This window comes from Ranitomeya variabilis, chromosome 5 (assembly GCF_051348905.1).
Source record: "Ranitomeya variabilis isolate aRanVar5 chromosome 5, aRanVar5.hap1, whole genome shotgun sequence".
Taxonomy (NCBI): Eukaryota; Metazoa; Chordata; class Amphibia; order Anura; family Dendrobatidae; genus Ranitomeya; species Ranitomeya variabilis.
The window spans coordinates 206,403,075-206,427,090 of NC_135236.1; the positions used below are offsets into that span (position 1 = coordinate 206,403,075).

General features: G+C 44.0%; 1 protein-coding gene across 1 annotated transcript in view; it reads right to left on the bottom strand.

The window, feature by feature from the left end:
* Positions 1-23,565, bottom strand: part of AP4E1 (adaptor related protein complex 4 subunit epsilon 1) — a 128,805-nt gene extending 105,240 nt beyond the window's left edge. Inside the window, exons 1-6 of the mRNA XM_077263745.1 lie at positions 23,373-23,565; positions 22,649-22,720; positions 14,913-15,036; positions 13,255-13,328; positions 7,060-7,181; positions 4,696-4,855 (exon numbers count right to left, since the gene is read on the bottom strand). Coding sequence (XP_077119860.1) covers positions 4,696-4,855; positions 7,060-7,181; positions 13,255-13,328; positions 14,913-15,036; positions 22,649-22,720; positions 23,373-23,558 — 738 coding nt within the window. The 5' untranslated portion in view covers positions 23,559-23,565. The remainder of the gene's footprint in view (positions 1-4,695; positions 4,856-7,059; positions 7,182-13,254; positions 13,329-14,912; positions 15,037-22,648; positions 22,721-23,372) is intronic.
* Positions 23,566-24,016: the final 451 nt, after the last annotated feature.

Genomic DNA, 24,016 nt, shown 5'->3' on the forward strand with positions numbered 1-24,016 from the left:
AGATTTAACTAGTGATGAAAATCTTATTTATGTCCCCATTATCACCCAATATAATGCCAACACGAACATTTTGAAGAAAATTGTTACAAAACATTGGGATATTTTGAAGGCTGATAAGACCATTGGAGATAAGATACCTTGTAAACCCAGATTTATACACTGCTCAAAAAATAAATAAAGGGAACAATAAAAACACCACATCCTAGATATCTCTGAATTAAATATTCCAGTTGCAAAATTTCATTCATTGCATAGTGGAATGTGTTCAGAACAAGAAAACATAATTATCAATGTAAATCAAAATGAATATCCCATGGAGGTCTGGATTTGGAATTAAACTCAAAATCAAAGTGGAAAAATCAAATTACAGGCTGATCCAACTTCAGTGGAAATGCCTACAGGCTGATCCAACTTCAGTGGAAATGCCTACAGGCTGATCCAACTTCAGTGGAAATGCCTCATGACAAGGAAAAGATGCTCAGTATTGTGTGGCCTCCACGTGCCTGTATGACCTCCCTACTGTACAATGCCTGGGCATGCTCCTGATGAGGCGGCGAATGGTCTCCTGAGGGATCTCCTCCCAGACCTGGACTAAAGCATCCGCCAACTCCTGGACAGTCTGTGGTGTAAGGTGACGTTGGTGGATGGCGCAAGACATGATGTCCCATATGTGTTCAATCGGATTCAGGTCTGGGGAACGGGCGGGCCAATCCATAGCTTCAATGCCTTCATCTTGCAAGAACTGCTGACACACTCCAGCCACATGAGGTCTGGCATTGTCCTGCATTAGGAGGAACCCAGGGCCAATAGCACCAGCATATGGTCTCACAAGGGGTCTGAGGATCTCATCTCGGCACCTACTGGCAGTCTGGCTACTTCTGGCGAGCTAATGGATGCCACCCCACACCATTACTGACCTACTGCCAAACTGGTCATGCTGAAGGATGTTGCAGGCAGCAGATCGCTCTCCATGGCATCTCCAGACTCTGTCACGTCTGTCACATGTGCTCAGTGTGAACCTGCTTTCATCTGTGAAGAGCACAGGGTGCCAGTAGCGAATTTGCCAATCCTGGATTTCTGTGGCAAATGCCAAGTGTAATGCACGGTGTTGGGCTGTGAGCACAACCCCCATCTGTGGACGTCAGGCCCCCATACCATCCTCATGGAGTCGGTTTCTAACCGTTTGTGCAGACATATGCACATTTGTGGCCTGCTGGAGGTCATTTTGCAGGGCTCTGGCAGTGCTCCTCCTGTTCCTCCTTGCACAAAGGCTGAGGTAGCGGTCCTGCTGTTGGGTTGTTGCCCTCCTATGGCCCCCTCCATGTCTCCTGGTGTACTGGCCTGTCTCCTGGTAGCGTCTCCAGCCTCTCGACACTACACTGACAGACACAGCAAACCTTCTTGCCACAGCTCACATTGATGTGCCACCCTGGATGAGCTGCACTACCTGAGCCACTTGTGTGGGTTGTAGAGTCTGTCTCATGCTACTACGAGTGTGAAAGCACAACCAACATTCAAAAGTGACCAAAACATCAGCCAGAAAGCATTGGTACTGAGATGTGGTCTGTGGTCCCCACCTGCAGAACCACTCCTTTATTGAGTGTGTCTTGATAATTGCCAATAATTTCCATCTGTTGTCTATTCCATTTGCACAACAGCATGTGAAATTGATTGTCAATCAATGTTGCTTCCTAAGGGGACAGTTTGATTTCACAGAAGCTTGATTTACTTGGAGTTATATTCTGTTTAAGTGTTCCATTTATTTTTTTTGAGCAGTGTATATAAAAAAGCTAGTAATTTGGGTTACCTGATGGCTCTATCAATAAGAGAACATTTTGCTAAATTGCATGGAGGCTAAACTATGGGGATTGATATAACTGGGATCCAAATCATTAAACAGCACTGGCGCAAAGGAAACGTCATCAAAAGAATGTCACAGGCAGAAAGTCGCTGGATATTTGAGCTGAATACGCTGAAACCTAAAGGACTAAATAATGAGATCGAACTATTCGCATTTGACTGACGTGAGGTTACTATAAAAGACTCTAGCAGATCGGGACCACCCCTGAGGAAGGAAAACGTCATCTTCCGAAACGTGTAGGAATTGGTCCTATCCAGCAATTGTAACGAAAAGTACGTACTACATTACAGCTCAGCATCACATGATTGCCGACGTCACGCTGGTCTCGCAGGTCCTGTGAGCGCACATGTGCTTCACTGAGACCACTAGGCGCCGGATTCAAGTGTCTGTCACCGGCCGGGACTGCGCTCTCTAATCTCCGCAGACACCAACCCTTGGAGTTCCATCTATGCGACTGATTCCACTCAGATAGATGACATAGATCATCTAAAGAAGGCACGCAAGCACTTATTACTGGGACCTCACACTGTGTTGGAAGCAGATCCACCACATACATGGAGGCACCTTCACCGTCAAGATTTTTTCACCAGCTTCTAAGGTAAAGACTTAAAAATCTACTCTATTCAATCCTATGCTGTTTTAGTTTATTATGTGACAACATATGGTGCAACATCACATAATAGTCATTCTATTACTCTCTATTACTGAGAGAAGTTTAACACGTGAAACCAGCGCAAAATAACTACTTTTAATTATCTGCATCACTTTAGTTCTTTTGGTTGGGACCCTTATTTTTGCAGCAGGTACACAGGTTGTATATTAGCAAAACTAACCAGATTTATTTTTTTAATCTTCTATTGCATTCTCAAGATAGGGAAAGAGAAGGATATGAGACCCTCTAAAAACTCTGATTCATGATGAGCACAATCTTCAGGGGTCAGCAGAATCATCTTGTCTAGATGGAAGGACCTTTTCTTTGCCCAACGTAGTCTGCATTCAGGCACTGGAGTGGACAGTCCTTGCCTTTAGTCTCTTGCCCACATTGCTTCCCTGAGCCTGGTGTATTACATGGAGGGAAGGAAGGCAGAGCTGAAGACCCAGACCATAAAATGAATCAAGCCTTTGCAGGACAGGACAGAAGATCTCCCCACATCCCGCTGCGTTGCGCTATCTCCCAGCCTTTGCTCCCTGTCATTCAGACTCTTCTTTCCTCTCAGATATCTTGCTCTGTGTTCTGTTACATTGGCATGACCAGATGTTTGGTCTTCCAATCCAAATTTACTCAGACAACACCACCTCCATGGCTTACATCAACCATTATGGAGTGACTCTGAATTGTAAAGCAATGTCAGAGGTCTCACAGTTTCTCAAGTAGTTGGAACAAATATTCTAGACAACCTCAGCAATCCATATGCCCGTAGTAGACAATTGGGTTGCAGACTTTCTAAGTAGTGACAGACTAAACACGAGACAGTGCTTTCTACACCCCACCATCTTCGATCAGATATATCTGCAGTGGGACCTTCCAGACATCAACCTGATAGCATCCATAAAGTGCCCTGATTCATGTCCAGAGTTTGAGACCCTCTTGGGAAACGCATCAGATGCTCTGGGAATTGCATGGTCTCAAATTTTCCCTCCCTTATCTGTTCCCTCCTCTACCTTTCCTATCCAAGTTGCCCAAGAAGATCAAGTCAGAAGGAATCCTTGTCATTTTCGTGGTCCTGGACTGGACCAGAAGATCATGGTACGCAATCAACGCATCGACCAGACCTACTTCCCCAAGATCCCCTCTTGCACTCAAATCTCAGTAGCTCAAATTTGATGGCACAACTGTAGCTCTAAAATCCTTACGTTTTTCTGATCAGGGTGTGCAGACCATGACCAAGGCACAGAAGCCATCCTTGTATCTACAATCATACTTAGGAGGAGTTCTTCCGCTGGTTTGAATTTCACTAGGTCACCCCTACGTTTTTTCATCTCTCCTCGCATTCCTGCAAAAGGTGCACGTGAGCATGGGCAGAAAGCTGCTGCAAGCAGCAGTCACTACCTGAGCGACTTACCTTACACATACAAATATTTTCCCGCAATTGGGATGTCCCATGTTTTCCGGCGTCCCTCAATGAAGAGCATGAGAAAAGAGGCTTTTTGGATTTACCTTAAAATCCCTTTTTCACAGCCTTCATTCGGGAGAACAGGGAACCCACTTTTTTCTTCTAGTTGCCTCCTTGGGTGTGTAGTTTTTTTCTGGGTCTCAATGTTTTTCTCACTATCTGAATAGCTTATTGCCAGTAGGTGGTTGTAACCTGCTGAGGAGGAGCGGGATTTATTTTCTTTAAGGCTATGTGCACACGTCAGGATTTTCTGTAGAATTTTCCTGAACAAAACCGGACTTTTTCTGCAGAAAATCCGCATGCGTTTTTTTTTTCGCATTTTTCTCGCGTTTGACGCATTTTGTGTGCGGTTTTTTTCCGGAGCTTCCCAATGCATTAAATAGTGGGTAAAACGCGAAAAATACGCAAAATTAATGAACATGATGTGTTTTTTACCGCGATGCGTTTAAAAAACGCATCTTGTGCACAAAAACTGCAGAATGCATTATAATTGATGGGATGCATATGTATGCATTTTTTATGCGTTTTATCACGTTTTTATAGCGAAAAATTCTGAACGTGTGCACACAGCCTAAAGGTTGTAATTCTTAGTGTCAGCCCACTGATGTCAACAGCGTACAAGCTTTGGTTTTGTGTGCTCCTAACGAAGGCTACAAAAATGGATTTTACTGTAAGTCCAAAAATCCTTTTAACGTGTTGTAAAACTGAAGACCTTTTTACCTTTATGACCTGTAGGTATATGTGTAGAGAAGCCGCCATGACACCGACATCCCGGTCACACAAAGCTTTCCTGAACTTCTCATGAATGTGCTGTACTTGTGTTGGTGCAACAAGGTAGAATTTATACAATGCCAGCACTGCTTTCCTCCTCACAATTTCTCTAGAAGATAAGGGTGAAAAATGTGTCATTTATCATTGAAGAGAATCATTAAGCGTCTTCTATTATTACTACTGGATGTCCAAACGATTTCTAGAGAGAAAATACACACAAGTCTCTAATAGGTCCAGCAGCCATTGGATATTCTAGGCGTAGCTCTTCATCTCTATGTGTGCGTGTCTATGGAGAAACCAGGCAGCCAACAGGATTGTGGCAGGGAGAAGTCGCCAGGGACGTGCTTTGGACTGGTCCCCCGTGGTGCAGGGTCCCCCCCGAGGCGCAGGGTCCCCCCCACGAGGATTTTTAAACTATGTTTTATCTGAAGTGCCGCAGCATTTCAGAGTAAAAACTTCTCCGGCTGTAATAACGCAGTCAGTGTCTGATTCATGCTGCCGGTGGTTCACACTCAGATTAGATTATTATAATATAATATTTATATTATCATATTTGTAAGGAGCAGCATAAAATAGGATAATAAATTCCAATAAATATGATGCACTAACAAAGTTGTGTTGGTAAAGAAAGTGTTATAATGATTTACACACAACAGTGCTCCATGACCAAGTCATTCTTAGGCCAGGATCACTCGGCCGTCGATTCTCTCATGTGAGAGAATCGGGCAAATTACGCTATGACACACGGTTTAAATTCTTCTCGGATCACAGGTGCAGAGAAGACGGAGAACTTAATTTCTCCATCGCCTCTGTCCGCAGATGACAAACTGCACTCTGATGACATCAGACTGCAGCCCAATATTTCTAAAGCATCGAGAGCCTTGGGTGCATGTGGCCAAATTATTGCATGCTCTTGCAGCATGATATCTATCTGATAAAACATCAGATAGCAGTCAGCTGTTGTATATGCTTGTGTGAGCGAGACCTTAAACTGGATCTCTGACTTTTACCATCATCTAGTTATACATGTGAACATAGAATTGACACCTAACATTCTGCATCATGAGATTAGAAGCTGAAAGGGTACAGGTCACTTCCAAAATTGCAATATACCTGCAGATTCAGTGAGTTAACCCCTTTCCCACCTGAGACCGGGTTTTATTGATCTGGGACATATGGATACGCCCCAGTGATTTTGCGATCGCTGCCGGGTGTCAGCCGATTCTGACAGCTGACACCCCGCACTCAGTGCCAGGAGTGGTCCCTCACCGCTCCCGTCACCTTAACCCCCTAAATGCTGCAATCGAACTCAATTGCAGCATTTCAGGAGCAGGAAGAGGGAAAACAGCCCCTCTGCCCTTGGATCAGAGACCGCGCTACGTCATGAGGACATCGGGGTCACCAGAGCTAGCAAAGTTGCTATATCATGCTCAACGCAAGTTATATCAAAGAAATGTTACCACTACCATGAAGTACAATATGTCACGAAAAAATGGTCTCTGGAACACTTCTATGGATCCCACTGATTCTGAGTTATTACCACAAAGTGACAGTGGTCAGAATCGTAAAAATTGGCCTGGTCATTAACATGCAAACCACCTTGGGGGTAAAGGGGTTAAATAAAGTTATGCTGGTTTACAGGGGTAGCGGATACAGGGAGAAAACAAAGTCACATTCTCCTGTAGCTGTTTATTTCCAGTCAGCAGAGTGGTGCAGGGAGATGTAACAATCACCGCTCAGCAAAAAGCGGGGGCTTTGCTATCATTTCCTTGCCACATGACAGAAAGCAGCCTGCTCTGCAGTATGTGCGAAGAGCAGACTGTCAATGTGCAGGGAGATACTACAGCGCACGCACAGGGTAGTGAGCGGAGACCGTTATACCTCCTTTCACCACCCTGATGACAGGAAGTGAGGCTGCGGGAAGAATATAACTTTGTTTTCTCCCAGTAGCTGCCCTTCCAGTTTAGTGCTCTAATATGACAAATGCCATTTACGTGCAGATTACCCCTATATCTGCAGACAAATTGTGTGTTTGGAGAGGACGGGTTCCCTTTAGTTCATGCTCTCTTGTCATGGAGTCTCATAGATTACAGTACGGATTTAGATGATTAATGCTTTGAATTTTGGAGGGCATTTGAATTGGTCAGAATCAATGGTTTTTAAAAGCGGACACAAGCAAGTCCTTCCAGTCATGTTGATCCATGCTCCTGCAGGTCTTGAAACAGGAACAAACTGGGGCAGTGTCCAAAGAAAGAGCCACCAAGAGTGTCAAGTATACACAACAGCAGAACACATACAGAGAATTGTCCTTACTTGGAATGATGCAGCTTGTCTTCAATTAGTGGAAGAGCAGCAGGAATCATTTCCCGGGGAAATATCTGACTCACAATAGTCAGTGCCATGCACATCTCCACAAGGTTGGTGCTCTGTAGATCCTGTGAGGAGGCATCTGTGCTTTACATCTTAATATGCATAGTATAACAGCATATAATGCCGAGTGTCATTACATTTATAACAGTCTCCAACTCAATCTACACGTAAAGATATGACTTTGCCTTTAAATTTTAATATGTATGACATTTTAAATTACCATATATACTCGAGTATAAGCCGAGAATTTCAGCTCATTTTTTTAGGCTGAAATTGCGCCTCTCGGCTTATACTTGAGTCAATCCCGGAGTCGGCAGGGGAGGGGGAGCGGCAGCTGTCTAGTAATACTCACCTGCTCCTGGCGCGGTCCCTGGTTCTCCGGGCGCCGGCAGCTTCTTCCTGTATTGAGCAGTTACATGGTACCGCTCATTACAGTAATGAATATGGACCCGACTCCACTCCCATAGGGGTGGAGCCGCATATTCATTACTGTAATGAGCGGTACCATGTGACCGCTCACTACAGGAAGAAGCTGCCGGCGCCCGGAGAACCAGGGACCTGCAGGGACCGCGCCAGGAGCAGGCGAATATGACGCGGGCAGTGCGCGATATTCACCTGTCAGCGTTCCACCACCGGCACCGCTGTGTCTTCCAGGTCCTCTGCAGTGACGCTCAGGTCAGAGGGCGCGATTAGTGCGCGCATAGCCCTCTGCCTGAACAGTCAGTGCAGAGGACGTGGAAGACACAGCGGCGCCGACGGTGGAACGCGGACAGGTGACTATAGCGAGTGCCGGGGGCCTGAGCGACGAGAGGTAACTTTTTTTTTTTTTTTTTCTTTTTAATCGCAGCTAAAGCATATGGGGCATAATAGTCTATGAAGCATCTTATGGGGCCACAATCAGCATTTGTGCAGCATTATATGGGGCAAATGTCTGTATGGAGCATCTTATGGGGCCATAATCACCATTTGTGGAGCATTATATGGGGCAAATGTCTCTATGGAGCATCTTATGGGGTCATAATCAGCATTTGTGGAGCATTATATGGGGCAAATGTCTCTATGGAGCATCTTATGGGGTCATAATCAGCATTTGTGGAGCATTATATGGGGCAAATGTTTGTATGGAGCATCTTATGGGGCCACAATCAGCATTTGTGCAGCATTATATGGGGCAAATGTCTCTATGGAGCATCTTATGGGGCCATAATCACCATTTGTGGAGCATTATATGGGGCAAATGTCTCTATGGAGCATCTTATGGGGTCATAATCAGCATTTGTGGAGCATTATATGGGGCAAATGTCTCTATGGAGCATCTTATGGGGTCATAATCAGCATTTGTGGCGCATTATATGGGGCAAATGTTTGTATGGAGCATCTTATGGGGCCATAATCAGCATTTATGGAGCATTATATGGGGCAAATATCTCTATGGAGCATCTTATGGGGCCATAATCAGTATTTGTGCAGCATTATATGGGGCAAATGTCTGTATGGAGCATCTTATGGGGCCATAATCAACATTTGTGCAGCATTATATGGGGTATATTTTAATATGGAGCATCTTATGGGGCCCATCATGAAATGTATGGAGCTTTATATGGGGCTCCTGATTCAATATGGATATTCAAAAACACTTAACCTACTGATTAATTAATTAATCAATTAATTTTACTTTTATTGGTATTTTTATGTTTGAAATTTACCGGTAGCTGCTGCATTTTCCACCCTAGGCTTATACTCGAGTCATTAAGTTTTCCCAGTTTTTTGTGGCAAAATTAGGGGGGTCGGCTTATACTCGAGTATATACGGCAAGTCAAAGAATGAGAAAACATTGTACAGAGTACAAGCCGCTCAGACTAGTGATGAGCGAACATGCTCAGATAACGTGTAGTGATGAGCGAATATATTCGTTACTCGAGATTTCTCGAGCATGCTCGGGGGTCCTCCGAGTATTTTTTAGTGCTCGGAGATTTAGTTTTTCTTGCCGCAGCTGAATGATTTACATCTGTTAGCCAGCATAAGTACATGTGACCAGGCAACCCCCACATGTACTTATGCTGGCTAACAGATGTAAATCATTCAGCTGCGGCAAGAAAAACTAAATTTCCGAGTACTAAAAAATACTTGGAGGTCACCCGAGCGTTCTCGAGAAATCTTGAGTAACGAATATATTCGCTCATCACTAATAACGTGTTATCCAAGCATCTTAGGCGTGCTTGGATATGTTCGAATCCCCTCTGCTGCATGTTTTGTGGCTGTCTAACAGTCGCAACACATGCAGGGATTGCCTAACAAACAGCTGCGAGACACGCAGCCATAGAGACTCAAACATAGTATTAAAGGGAACCTGTCAGCAGATTTTGCCGCTATAAGATGCGGCCACTGACTTTCAGGGATTATCTACAGCATTCTATAATGCTGTAGCTAAGCGGTCCGGTCTGATGGGTATCACAAATCCGGTGCCTCCCATCTTCTTGCGATGCCGCCCTCCTGCTTCTTCATCGCTCCCCAGCATTGGCGCTCCTGTGCAGGCGTACTTTGTCTGTCCTGTTGAGGGCAGAGTAAAGTACTGCAGTGCGCAGGTGCTGGGCCTCTCTGACCTTTCCCGCCATCTGCGCACTGCAGTACATTCCTCTGCCCCCAACAGGACAGATAAGTACACCTGCACAGGAGCGCCAATGCTGGGGAGCGATGAAGAAGCAAGAGGGCGGCGTCGCAAGAAGTGAGGCACCGGACCCGGACCTGCGACACCCATTGGACCGGACAGGATCGCCCCCCAGGTGAGTATAATATAACTTATTTTTCTTCACTTGCAGGTCAGACCGGGGGCTTATCTACAGCATTACAGAATTCTGTAGATAAGCCCTGAAAGGCGGTGGCCACATCTTACAGCAGCAAAATCTGCTGACAGGTTCCCTTTAAACCATGCTGAAGATGCTCTATTAGTATTGGAGCAAGCTCGCTCATCACTAATTAACCATTGAGTCCCTCTGGCAAACAGCTCAGGAAAGTTGTTAAGATGGAAAAATCCTCTTAAATCTAAAACAATGCAAATATCCTCTTCAGAGAGGAAGAGGACAAACTTTGATGCCACCTGTTGTAAGAAAAGCACCAAATAGATGTAAGGGGGCACCACGGACAATGGGATACCACCAGGACCTATACATGGACTATCATACAAAAAGAAGAACAGACTAGGTCCCATATATGGGGATCACCACACACGGATATGACACTAATGTAAACACAGCTTTATTAGGAAACACATGAAAAAGTGACAAAAACACTCACATTTAAAAACATTTAAAAAGCATAATCATGCTACAAACAACAGCCCCTAATACGGCAGTAACCCACATAGGACTCAAAAACATAATAATTTATGACGCGTCCTGAATTACTCCATGCGGCCGGCAAGCAGCAGCACAGCTGAATGTGGTAACGTTATTTGGTTTATACATACAGTACAGACCAAAAGTTTGGAACACCTTCTCATTTAAGTATTTTTCTGTATTTTCATGACTATGAAAAATTGTACATTCACACTGAAGGCATCAAAACTATGAATTAACACATGTGGAATTATATACTTAACAAAAAAGTGTGAAACAACTGAAATTATGTCTTATATTCTAGGTTCTTCAAAGTAGCCACCTTTTGCTTTGATGACCGCTTTGCACACTCTTGGCATTCTCTTGATGAGCTTCAAGAGGTAGTCACCAGGAATGGTTTTCACTTCACAGGTGTGCCCTGTCAGGTTTAATAAGTGGGATTTCTTGCCTTATAAATGGGGTTGGGACCATCAGTTGTGTTGTGTAGAAGTCTGGTGGATACACAGCTGATAGTCCTACTGAATAGACTGTTAGCTGCTTTTTTCTTGCCATAATACAAATTCTAAGTAAAGAAAAACGAGTGGCCATCATTACTTTCAGAAATGAAGGTCAGTCAGTCCAAAAAATTGGGAAAATTTTAAAAGTGTCCCCAAGTGCAGTTGCAAAAACCATCAAGCGCTACAAAGAAACTGGCTCACATGAGGACCGCCCCAGGAAAGGAAGACCAAGAGTCACCTCTGCTTCTGAGGATAAGTTTATCCGAGTCACCAGTCTCAGAAATCGCAGGTTAACAGCAGCTCAGATTAGAGACCAGGTCAATGCCGCACAGAGTTCTAGCAGCAGACACATCTCTACAACAACTGTTAAGAGGAGACTTTGTGCAGCAGGCCATCATGGTAAAATAGCTGCTAGGAAACCACTGCTAAGGACAGGCAACAAGCAGAAGAGACTTGTTTGGGCTAAAGAACACAAGGAATGGACATTAGACCAGTGGAAATCTGTGCTTTGGTCTGATGAGTCCAAATTTGAGATCTTTGGTTCCAACCACTGTGTCTTTGGGCGATGCAGAAAAGGTGAACGGATGGACTCTACATGCCTGGTTCCCCAGGTGAAGAATGGTGGAGGAGGTGTGATGGTGTGGGGGTGCTTTGCTGGTGACACTGTTGGGGATTTATTCAAAATTGAAGGCAAACTGAATCAGCAGGGCTACCACAGCATCTTGCAGCGGCATGCTATTCCATCCGGTTTGCGTTTAGTTGGACCATCATTTATTTTTCAACAGGACAATGACCACAAACACACCTCCAGGCTGTGTAAGGGCTATTTGACCAAGAAGGAGAGTGATGGGGTGCTACACCAGATGACCTGGCCTCCACAGTCACCAGACTTGAACCCAATTGAGATATTTTAGGGTGAGCTGGACCGCAGAGTGAAGGCAAAAGGGCCAACAAGTGCTAAGCATCTCTGGGAACTCCTTCAAGATTGTTGGAAAACCATTCCCGGTGACTACCTCTTGAAGCTCATCAAGAGAATGCCAAGAGCGTGCAAAGCAGTCATCAAAGCAAAATGTGGCTACTTTGAAGAACCTAGAATATAAGACACGATTTCAGTTGCTTCACACATTTTTGTTAAGGATATAATTCAACATGTGTTAATTCATAGTTTTCATGCCTTCAGTGTGAATGTACAATTTTCATACTCATGAAAATACAGAAAAATCTTTAAATGAGAAGGTGTCCAAACTTTTGGTCTGTACTGTATATAAGTGGCATACACTTGGTTTTCAGATTACCCCTGATGAAGCCACCCTGTGTGGTGGCGATACGCGTTGGGTCTTTGTGTAGCCCGTACTAGGACTCCAATGGGAGGCTCAATAGGCTTTGGTAATACATGCTTTGGGGTATAGGATATTAATGGCCTCCGGTCCACATGTGGCCTTGAAACTCTCCTTGTGTTATCTATATCTTGGTGGCAGATCATAGGTCACATTATTAGTGGCTGTACTGCTTGTTAAATGATCCCTGTTTATTTTCATTCCACGCATCCATAGTTATATTTGTTTTTTATTTGCTATGCAGGTTTGCTTTGTGTGGTCCTCCATTTTGGACTTTGGTTACAGGGAATAGTGTGTGAGTTCCACTTTCCATTATTTCTATACATTTCTTTGTTATTTCCATTTATTATCCAGGGGAGTGCCAAGGTACTATGGTCCATATGTAATAAATTATGACCAAACTGTTTCTATGATAAAACATGGTATACCACATTATGTTTTTGAGTCCTATGTGGGTTACTGCTGTATTAGGGGCTGTTGTTTATAGCATGATTATGCTTTTTAAATGTGAGTGTTTTTGTCACTTTTTCATGTGTTTCCTAATAAAGCTGTGTTTACATTAGTGTCATATCCGTGTGTGGTGATCCCCATATATAGGACCTAGTCTGTTCTTCTTTTCGTCTGTTGTAAGAAAAGGTCAACATGAAACCTTTAAAGAGCCTTACCACATGACTTAAACTAAAAACCAGACCCAGACACTCCATTTGCAGACAAGTGTTTCAGGGTGGTTGCCCCACATCAGTGCAAAGCAGGAGAACTGATCTGGATAGATGAGAGGCAATTTAAGGCAGAACGTTTCTTCTTGTGGAGAGTGCCAAGCAGGCGTAAGGAGACTTATAGGCCAAGCAAAGCAATGCTCAACTGGCTACAAACGAGTATCAGATGTTTCAGTGTGCCAACATGTGACTCCTATTACCTCTGACACATACAAGGGGTCATCTAAGACCGTAAACTTGCTCTTTATTTTACCTTTAGAACAGTATTTACAAGCAAAAGCAGCAATTCATGGTTTTCATGTAGAAATAACGACACTGCCAGATAGCCTGCCAAAAAAAAAAAAAGGAGGATATTAAGATCCATAAACAGCAAACACAAAGCATTTACATTCGGTCTCTCACTAATAGCACATGCTACATAAATTAAATCCAATCATGGCCAGGAGCAACTCACTGATTTTGCCAGGGAGATTAATGTGGTCAGACATTCATCCTGCAGCAGCAGAGCGAATCTAGTCTTACATGGTGGCCATTTATCATTGTAGTTTTAGTATGGGAGTCGCTCCTGCAGAGCAGCGCTTAGCTTTGGCTAGAGGAGCCCCTAAGTGTGCCTTACTAGGTTGGAAAAAGGCATAAAGACGAGGGCTTTAGAAATAGTGCTTCATGCTGCTAAGTCTAGTCTTGAAGTAGGAAGGGACCCTGCTCCTGTTCTTTTCTACTCTAATCATCACCACTTTATTCAGCAATTTATTAGCATGTTTCAGTTAGGTGGGGTTCATAGGAGGACATTCACACTCAGGGGGGGGTCTCCTGATCCAAACTTACAGCCCAATATGAGTTAATGAGGCTGCAAGTTCGTGTTAAGAGACCTGCGGTCAGTGTAAGCATTTGTGGTTCAGAAACGGACCGTGAAATACGCTCGTGTGAACCCGGCCCTATACTGGAGGAAAACGAATAGTGCGGCTTTAATCACGTTAGCGACATATTACAATTGCCTACACTAATTATCTGAGAGAAGCTGTTTCTCTGGTTAGTCATGGGGTCGGAGGGGAAGCTGTGAGTATTGTCGGCATGTGGCTAGTTCTTTTGCACAATGTGCAAAAATTAACTAAATTTGTCAGCTACACAGAGCACAGACCTCCTCTTGAATGTACATGCCCAAGAGACATAGCTTCAGCCCGGACTACATTACCATTCCCCAGAGAACCACCATCTAGAAGGTTAGGCAATTACAATACAGCACAAATATCATTAAAACTTACGTTTCTGCATTATTCATTAGCAGCCAGCTTAAAGGGTTATTGTGCTGTCCACTGTGCATCACTAAGTGTCCACTACTCCTATGTAGCCCATCGCACGGCCCAGCTGTTCCCACAGCACCACCTCCCATGGCCGACGCTTACACTATTACCACCCCATCTCAGCCAACCATTCGTGTAAAGACTTACTAGTAAAGAGAATCACAAACTGCAGAATGTGGTGTAGTTTAGAGGAGTTTTTTTTTGTTTTGTTTTTTAAATGAAAATGTACTGAAAGAACTAATATGAAGACCCTACTGCTCCAGCACTCCCTGGTGGTCTCCAAGAGCTGCAGCAAATCACTGTCCTCCGCAGTTTTGTGCCATACACAGACTGCACTGGGTAGACTGGCATGTCATCACTACAGTAAACACCAGACTGGAGGGGGGTATTGTGTGTGATACAGTTCTACTGTATGCAGCATTTCTCCTTCAAGCTTTAACCAATCATGGAAAATCCATTAAAGAGAAACATACAAAAGCAAGAGGTTTCCTAAGGATTTATAGCAGTTTTCCTCTGCTTTCTTCCTAGAAACCCCTCCTAGGAACATCAGTATTAAATTGCCAATGTCTGTACAGAACTCTAAGAGCAATAGTAAAAGAATATTACATACCGACACGTTTTTCTAGTAGGTTTCCTTGCTGAGCCAATTTGATGGCGTGAATGTACCCAAATGAAGCTTCATAGCCCAGCATTTCACAGTAGATCAATCTCACCATGCATTCCTTCATCTGCCGCTGCCACGTAAATACAGAGTGTAGATTAGTGCCCATATCACACAAACCACTGCTGCTATTAATACAGTGAAAACATGGACGAAACATACGGAATATTGGGCACTTTCCTACAGAAACAACCTGTGACCGACTGCTGGGGAAGGAACAGACAATCAATCAGAGCACAACTCTGTACAATGCCAGATATTAGAAAGTCACGATAGTACAGATATTAAAGACAATTTGTTATTTATGTAAATCGAAAGGTCATTGTACAAAATATTTCCAAAATGCAAGTACAAGTCTCTAAAAAGCATTCCCGCAATCTCTCAAATGGGGAACATAAGTTTGCTCTTATATACCCTTTAAGGGCTAATTCCAATTCCGCAAACTGTCACCTATCCAAGCAGTAGGTGATTGCTTGGGGTCCGACCATTGGAACTCCCACCAATCATTAGAAGGAGATCTAAAATGCCTCATTAGAACGGAGATTGGCAGCGAATGAGCACCAAAAGGTCCATTCATCGGCGACAGCCGAGCATGAGCACCAAAGGTCCATTCATCGGAGACAGCCGAGCATGAGCACCAAAGGTCCATTCATCGGAGACAGCCGAGCATGAGCACCAAAGGTCCATTCATCGGAGACAGCCGAGCATGAGCACCAAAGGTCCATTCATCAGAGACAGCCGAGCATGAGCGACAATGCTCCATTCCAATAAGGCATTTCATTCTCATAATCAGCAGAGGATCTAGAGGTCTGCGCTCCATCCTAATCAGGAATGTAAGAGCTCTATTCTCAGGAATGGTGGAGGTCCCAGTGCTCCTGTCAGTAAAGGTACCGTCACACTCAGCGACGCTGCGGCGATATAGACAACGAGCCGACCTAAACTAGATCGCTGGAGCGTCGCTGTTTAGGTCACTGTAGAGACGTCAAACACAGCAGCTCCAGAACGATGCAGGAGCGATCCAGTGACGTAACAGCGACTCACTTCTCGTTCTCGCTGGTTGTTAGCTCCATTACATCCATTGTTAGCGTCGTTGCTTTTGATGTCAAACATGACGATACACGCCGACCTGGCGACAAAATAAAGTTCTGGCCTTCTAGCTCCGACCAGCGATGGCACAGCGGGATCCAGATTGCTGCTGCGTGTCAAACACAACGAGATCGCTATCCAGGATGCTGCAACGTCACGGATTGTTGTCGTTCTCGTTGCAAAGTAGCTGAGTGTGACGGTACCTTTAGAGTTAACTTGCCATTGTCCTCATTATCAGAAAGTGCCCAGGGATAAGAACATATTTTCCAAAAACAGAATATAGTTGGGAAATCTGGTTAATTTTTTTTTCTATAAGAGCAAGTTCACTCTGACAAGTGCCCATTTATACAGCTTCTATTTTGTATGTTTCAGGGTCCATTTGCTTTGGAAGTATAAGCTCACATTTCGTTACGACGCAACACCTGCACATACAGTTGTGCTCAAAAGTTTACATACCCTAGCAGAATTATTTTTGCTTTCTTGGCCTTTTTTCAGAGAATATGAATGATTAAGTTTTGGTTCTTTCTCCTCCCATAGTTTGTGGCTGGGTGAAGCCATTTATTGTCAAACTACTGTGTCTTCTCTTTTTAAAATCATAATGACAAGCTAAAACATCCAAATGACCCTGATCAAAAGTTCACATACCCCATTTCTTAATACCATGTATTGCCACCTTTAACATCAATGACAGCTTGAAGTCTTTTGTGGTAGTTGTTGATGAGGTTATTTTCTCAGATGGTAAAGCTGCCCACCCTTCATGGCAAAAAGCCTCCAGTTCCTGTAAATTCCTGGGCTGTCTAGCATGAACTGCGCGCTTGAGACCTCCCCAGAGTTGCTTAATGATATTGAGGTCAGGAGACCGAGATGGCCACTCCAGAACCTTAACTTTGTTCTGCTGTAGCCAATGACAGGTCGACTTAGCCTTGTGTTTTGGATCGTTGTCATGCTGGAACATCCAAGTACGTTCCATGCGAAGCTTCCGGGCTGAAGAGTACAAATTTGCCTCCAGTATTTGCTGATAACATGCTGCATTCATCTTTCCTTCAATTTTGAACAAGTTTCCTGTGCCTTTGTAGGTCACACATCCCAAAACATCAGCGACCCACCTCCGTGCTTTACAGTAGGAATGGTGTTCCTTTCATCATAGGCCTTGTTGACCTCTCTCCAGCTGTAACGTTTATGGTTGTGGCCAAAATGTTCCAGAAGTTTTGAGGCTTGTCTCTGTGATGTCTTGCATATTGTAGGCTTTGTGGCATTTGCACAGTAATGGCTTTCGTCTGGCGACTAGACCATGCAGCCAATTTTTCTTCAAGTGCATCCTTATTGTGAGTCTTAAAACAACCGCACCGCTAGGTTTCAGAGAGTCCTGTATTTCAGCTGATATTATTTGAGGGTTTTACTTTGCCTCCCAAACAATTTTCCTGGCCGTTGTGGACGACATTTTTGTTGGTCTACCTGACCATGGTTTTGTTTTTACAGAGCCCTTGATTTTCCATTTGTTAATCACAGTTTGAATGCTGCTGACTGGCATTACCAATTTCTTTTTGTATCCGTTTCCTGTTTTATACAGTTCAGCTACCTTGTCTCGTACGTAGATCCATTGAAAATTATTTTGCTTTCCCCATGACAATCCAGAAACGTCAGTGGCTGGATGAAAGATGCAAGAGTCTGTCTGGATCCAAGAAACTCACTCAGCTTTTATACACACACTGGTTACAAGCAAACAGGTCACATTTGAGGATGTTCCCTTTAGCAGCCATTCAAACACATTTGTGTCAACTTCTGTGCATGTTATCAGGCCAAAATCACCAGGGTATGGGAACTTTTGATCAGGGTCATTTGGATGTTTTGGGTTGTCATTATGATTTAAAAAGAGAAAACACAGTAGTTTGACAATAAATGGCTTCATCCAACCACTAACAATGAGTGGAGAAAAAGTTTTGGTGTCATCATTCATATTCTCTGGAAAAAGGCCAAGAAAGCAAAAATTCTGCCGGGGTATGTAAACTTTTGAGCACAACTGTACATGTACCCTTCATGAGCGTTACAATATACAGCCAAAATGGGCTGAAGTATTAGGTTACACGCTAATATATTTTCCGCTTCTATTGCTGCATGAATTACATCAGACATCAATATATCTATGTAGTCATTATTTTTTTTTTAACAATTGCGGATATCAAGCTACTGTATAGATCTACCTTTTATAAAATTAATAAAAAGTTTGGAATAAGTAGTAAACACTTCCATAACACACCTCTGGAAAAAAAAAGGCTGCAACATACAGTATGCCACTTTATACTAAGGGCCTACAGCACAGTCCACATCTATAAAATAACTATCACGTAAATTGTTTTGTTGGGAGTTGATAAATGCTTTCTGTGGGATAATCTGTTTCCTTAGGGTCCGTTTCCACTGGCTGATTGGCAAATATGTAGCCAATCTGTGCTCAATACGAATGCTTTGATTAGCAGGCGGATGGCAATTCCCATGTAAACTGAACAATCAGTAATAGATGGTTCGGCACAAATACAGTCATAGCCAAAAGTGAGTGACACAAATTGTGATTTTAGCACAATTTGCCACTTCAGTGTTTTTAGATCTTTAGTAAGATATTTCTATGGTTACTAAACTACACATAGCATTTCATAAGATTTTAACCATTTATTGACAAATACATCAAGTTTAAGACTCAATATTTATAATTACTTTATTGTCCCTTGGGCTATTAGCAGTGTTTTGGAAGCAGTGTATTTTTTTGTGTTCAGTGAACCATGCAGATTTACATGTAAGGAAAGACTATGGGTGTGACTACACAGAGGGACTAGCTTCTCCGCTGCAGATAAGGCCGGTTTCACACGTCAGTGGCTCCGGTACGTGAGGTGACAGTTTCCTCACGTACCGGAGACACTGACACACGTAGACACATTAAAATCAATGCATCTGTGCAGATGTCATTGATTTTTTGCGGACCGTGTCTCCGTGTGCCTAACACGGAGACATGTCAGTGTTCGTGGGAGCGCACGTATTACACGGACCCATTAAAGTCAATGGGTCCGTGTAAAACACGGACCACACACGGACCTTCTCCGTGTGCGGTCCCTGTGGCGTGCAGGAGACTGCACTACAGTAAGCGCTGTCCCCCCCACATGGTGCTGAAGCCGCCATTCATATCTTCTGTGCAGCAGCGTTTGCTGCATAGAAGATATGAATAATAGTGTTTAAAAGAAAGATCTATCTGTCCGCCGCCCTCCCACCCCCTGTGCGCCCCCCCGCTGTTCTGAAAATACTCACCCGCTTCCCTCGTTGGCTGTCGCTGCTTCCTGTGCTGGCCGACCCTTCTACTGTATGCAGTCACGTGGGGCCGCCGATTAGAGTCATGAATATGTGGCTCCACCTCCTATAGGGGTGGAGCCGCCTATTCATGACTGTAAATGAGCGGCCCCACGTGACCGCATACAGTAGAAGGGGCGGCCAGCACAGGAAGCAGCGACAGCCAACGAGGGAAGCAGGTGAGTATTTTCAGAACAGCGGGGGGTGCACAGGGGGTGGGAGGGCGGCGGACAGATAGATCTTTCTTTTAAACACTATTATTCATATCTTCTATGCAGCAAACGCTGCTGCACAGAAGATATGAATCGCGGCTTCAGCACGATGCAGTGTACCACACGCGTGGGTACCACACGCTCCGTGTGGTACCCACTCGGCACACGGGCAGCACACGTGTGCCGCACGTATGGCCTACGTGAGCTCACGGGCACACGGACACGGATAACTCCGATACCGATTTTTTCCGGTACCGGAATTATCTGGACGTGTGGGACAGCCCTAAAAGACACGCTGCGGCTCATAAACCCGCACCGTGGGGGAGTCTACTCCGCGTCAGATAGAAGCACAGTGGGCAGGAGATTTATAGAAATGTCATCCACTGGGCTTGTAACCTAGAATGTTTTGACCCAGCGGAAGTGAGCTGCATCCAAAACGCTGCTATTCTGGATCTTGGGCAGATACACTAATTCTTTAAGACTTTGCTCTGCCAGGCTGGATATCAGGTTCTTGGCTAAATCCTGACTGATGACAGCCCACTGTTGGCTAATCAATGCTTGGAGTTTATTACAATTTCTGGGCTTTTGTTTATGCACCTGCTTTTTGAGGATTGACCACATGTTCACAATGGGATTAACATCTGGGAAACTTCCTGGATCCAAAATGTTAATGTTTTGTTCACTGAGCCACTTAGTTATCACATTTGACTTTTGACAGTGCTCCATCACGTTGGAAAAAACATGGTTCATCACCAGATTGCTGCTTGATATGGATGCACGGACCCGTGTAACTTCGGGTTCGACTGAACTTTAGTCTAAGGGCTCATTTCCACTTGCAAGAGAAAAAATGGTCCGTAATCTGGACCCAAAAAAAGGGATGAAAAGTATGCGATTGTCATGCGAGTTCACCATCCGCACCATCCGTTTTACATCCGTATGACATCCGTATGCAATCCGTTTTTTTTCTCTGCAACTATTTGTATACAGTCATTTACAGGACCATTTACAGTGTTCTATGCCACAGAATGGTAAGGTATCCGCAAAAAAGAAACGTCATACGCATGGTGCGAGTGCTGTGCGTTTTTTTTCTCGCACCCATTGACTTGCATTGGCGAGTCTCGTCCAAGAATCGCAGCAATACGCAGCATGCGGCGATTTTTTTCTCAGTCCGAGTTCGGCTGAGAAAAAAAAAAAAATCGCAAATGAAAAGACACCTATTGAATAACATTGGTCCGTTTTCCTCGCAAGTGGAAATGAGCCCTAAAGCTCGGTTCTGGTCAGTGGCGTAACTAGAGTTTGAGGTGATTGGCCCCCAGTGCGTGCATGTGTATGTATAGTATGTATATATTCTGCCACATGTCCCTTATCCTGGGCCCTATCCTGCTAAATATATCCCTCATCTTTTTATATGCCCCCAGTTCTGGAGCTGTTCTTTAATGTATACAAGAAAATAAACCATTATGCTCACCAGAGGTGTACATAGAAGTGAAATGCACAGCCCACAGTCATCCATATAGCATAATGCACAGCCCAGTCATCCATATAGCATAATGCACAACCCACAGTCATCCATATAGCATAATGCACAGCCCACAGTCATCCACATAGCATAATGCACAGCCCACAGTCATCCACATAGCATAATGCACAGCCCACAGTCATCCATATAGCATAATGCACAGCCCACAGTCATCCACATAGCATAATGCACAGCCCACAGTCATCCACATAGCATAATGCACAGCCCACAGTCATCCATATAGCATAATGCACAGCCCACAGTCATCCATATAGCATAATGCACAGCCCACAGTCATCCACATAGCATAATGCACAGCCCACATCCACATAGCATAATGCACAGCCCAGTCATCCATATAGCATAATGCACAGCCCACAGTCATCCATATAGCATAATGCACAGCCCACAGTCATCCATATAGCATAATGCACAGCCCACAGTCATCCATATAGCATAATGCACAGCCCACAGTCATCCATATAGCATAATGCACAGCCCACAGTCATCCATATAGCATAATGCACAGCCCACAGTCATCCATATAGCATAATGCACAGCCCAGTCATCCATATAGCATAATGCACAGCCCACAGTCATCCATATAGCATAATGCACAGCCCAGTCATCCATATAGCATAATGCACCCCACAGTCATCCATATAGCACCCCACAGTCATCCATATAGCATAATGCACCCCACAGTCATCCATATAGTATAATACACCCCATAGTCATCCATACAGTATAATGCACCCCATAGTCATCCATACAGTATAATGCACCCCATAGTCATCCATACAGTATAATGCACCCCATAGTCATCCATACAGTATAATACACCCCATAGTCATCCAAGTGCTGGCATGGCCACAGATTTAAAAAAAAAATACTTACCTTTCCTTCACTCGAACTTAATGTGTGCTTGTGGCCTTAATAGTTTATTTTTTATCAACTGACAAAATTCAACATGAATGTACAATATAGAAATCTAAATCAAATTTGTGTTAGCCTCAAACTTTTTTTGCCATGACTGTACACTGTCATTGATAATTCTGAAGCAAGCTTATAACTCATTTGACCTGACAAATGAATATTTGTGCATTCATGGAATGATAGGCAGTTTATGAGTATGAGGGAAGAAGCATTCCTAGGATGACAGTGCCTATATTGGTAAATTGTGTAAATGAACCCTAGATGTTAGCCAACAGCTATTGCTCCCTCCTCTCCAGGACATGTGCACAATTGGCTGAACATTTAGAGTGATTGAGGGGAATGGCAGGAACATATCTTCTGTGGGAGCAAAAAGATTGGAAATGTTGAAATCCTACATGCCGAATCCTTCTTTCCCTGACCTCTATACAAATTAGATATTCTCCCTGTCCTGACAAAATAGGTGCGATGTCTAATGTTGACACATCTATAGAAGAAAAGAGCTACAGTCAGTCAATGAAACACAGCGGGACGCAGAAAACAGTAGCGTAGATGCCAGGGAGGGAGGACTGCAGAGAAAGAATACATAAATGGAAGGTTACCAGGGTGGTGGAGGGTGAGGACACGGTGGTTTTCAAGTTGGCAAGTTCTTGCTGAATAAGCTTTTCTTCCTCCTAAGAAATACACACAGGTAGTAAGTAACATGTACTGACAATGATCACCTGGAAGAGAACTACAACTCCCAGCATGTACAGGGAGCTGCAGGTGTAAGAAGTCATATCAAGCTCCACTGGGCGAGTGGACAGCCTGTCCACACTGACTATGGATGATAATCTGCAGGACAGAGAATCCATCTAATCCCAAATACAGGAATATCTGTGGGCAGACAGTCCCAGCAGAACATCAGGGGCGACAGACACATATAGGAGATATATATGAGATACATGCATACTCAGAGCAATAAATACACACAGATATATATATAATACATACACACATAGAATAGATACATACACAGACGGATAAATACATATAATACCCACATGATACATACACACATAGTACAGACATACATATAATAGCATACACAGATGGATAAATACACACACAGATATAATACACACGATACATATACAGACAGACCGATAAATACACATATATGATACATACACATAGTACAGACATACATATAATACATACACAGATGGATAAATACACACGATACATATACAGACAGACCGATAAATGCAGATAATACACATATGATACACACACATAGTACAGACACACATATAATAGATGGATAATGACAGCCCTGCCCGGTACCTGTCTGGAGCTCAGCCCTGTTATACTCCGGATCAGGCTCCCCAGTTTGGAGCTGGGCCCCGGCGCCGGCTCCTGAAGGAGAAGTCCCGGCAGAGCGCTCAGGGTCCGCTCCACTATCTCACTCATCATCCAGCTCCACACTGTCTCACAACAACAACCGGCATCATCCAGCACTTCCGCTTCCATTCAACACAATACAACTTTATTCAGCGACCTAACTATACGCCATGACAGCACAGCAGACACTAGATGGCGCTCGTCTGCAGGCACTGCGCTGTGTGGCGGTGAGGCTGATGTTCTGTCACGTGTTCTGCCACTGTGTATGTGTGTAATGCTGTGCATGTCTCCAGCTGTGAGGTCAGACTGCAGGACGCAGCGCCCGCTCCGCTTTATTACTGGGCAGCAGCCAAAAGTCATAAAAACTCCACAACTTTATATACAAACCTCAGAGAAGCACACAACTTTCCTAAAGCAGCAAATCTTCCCCTGACGCGTCCATTTTCCCACTAAGGGCTCATAGCCATATGTGAGAAAAAAAACGGTCCGATCTCTGGACCGAAAAAACAGAGGTAAAACATGCGATGTCAATGCAATTTTTTATCGCAACATCCGTATGACATCCGTATTTCATCTGTATGCAATCC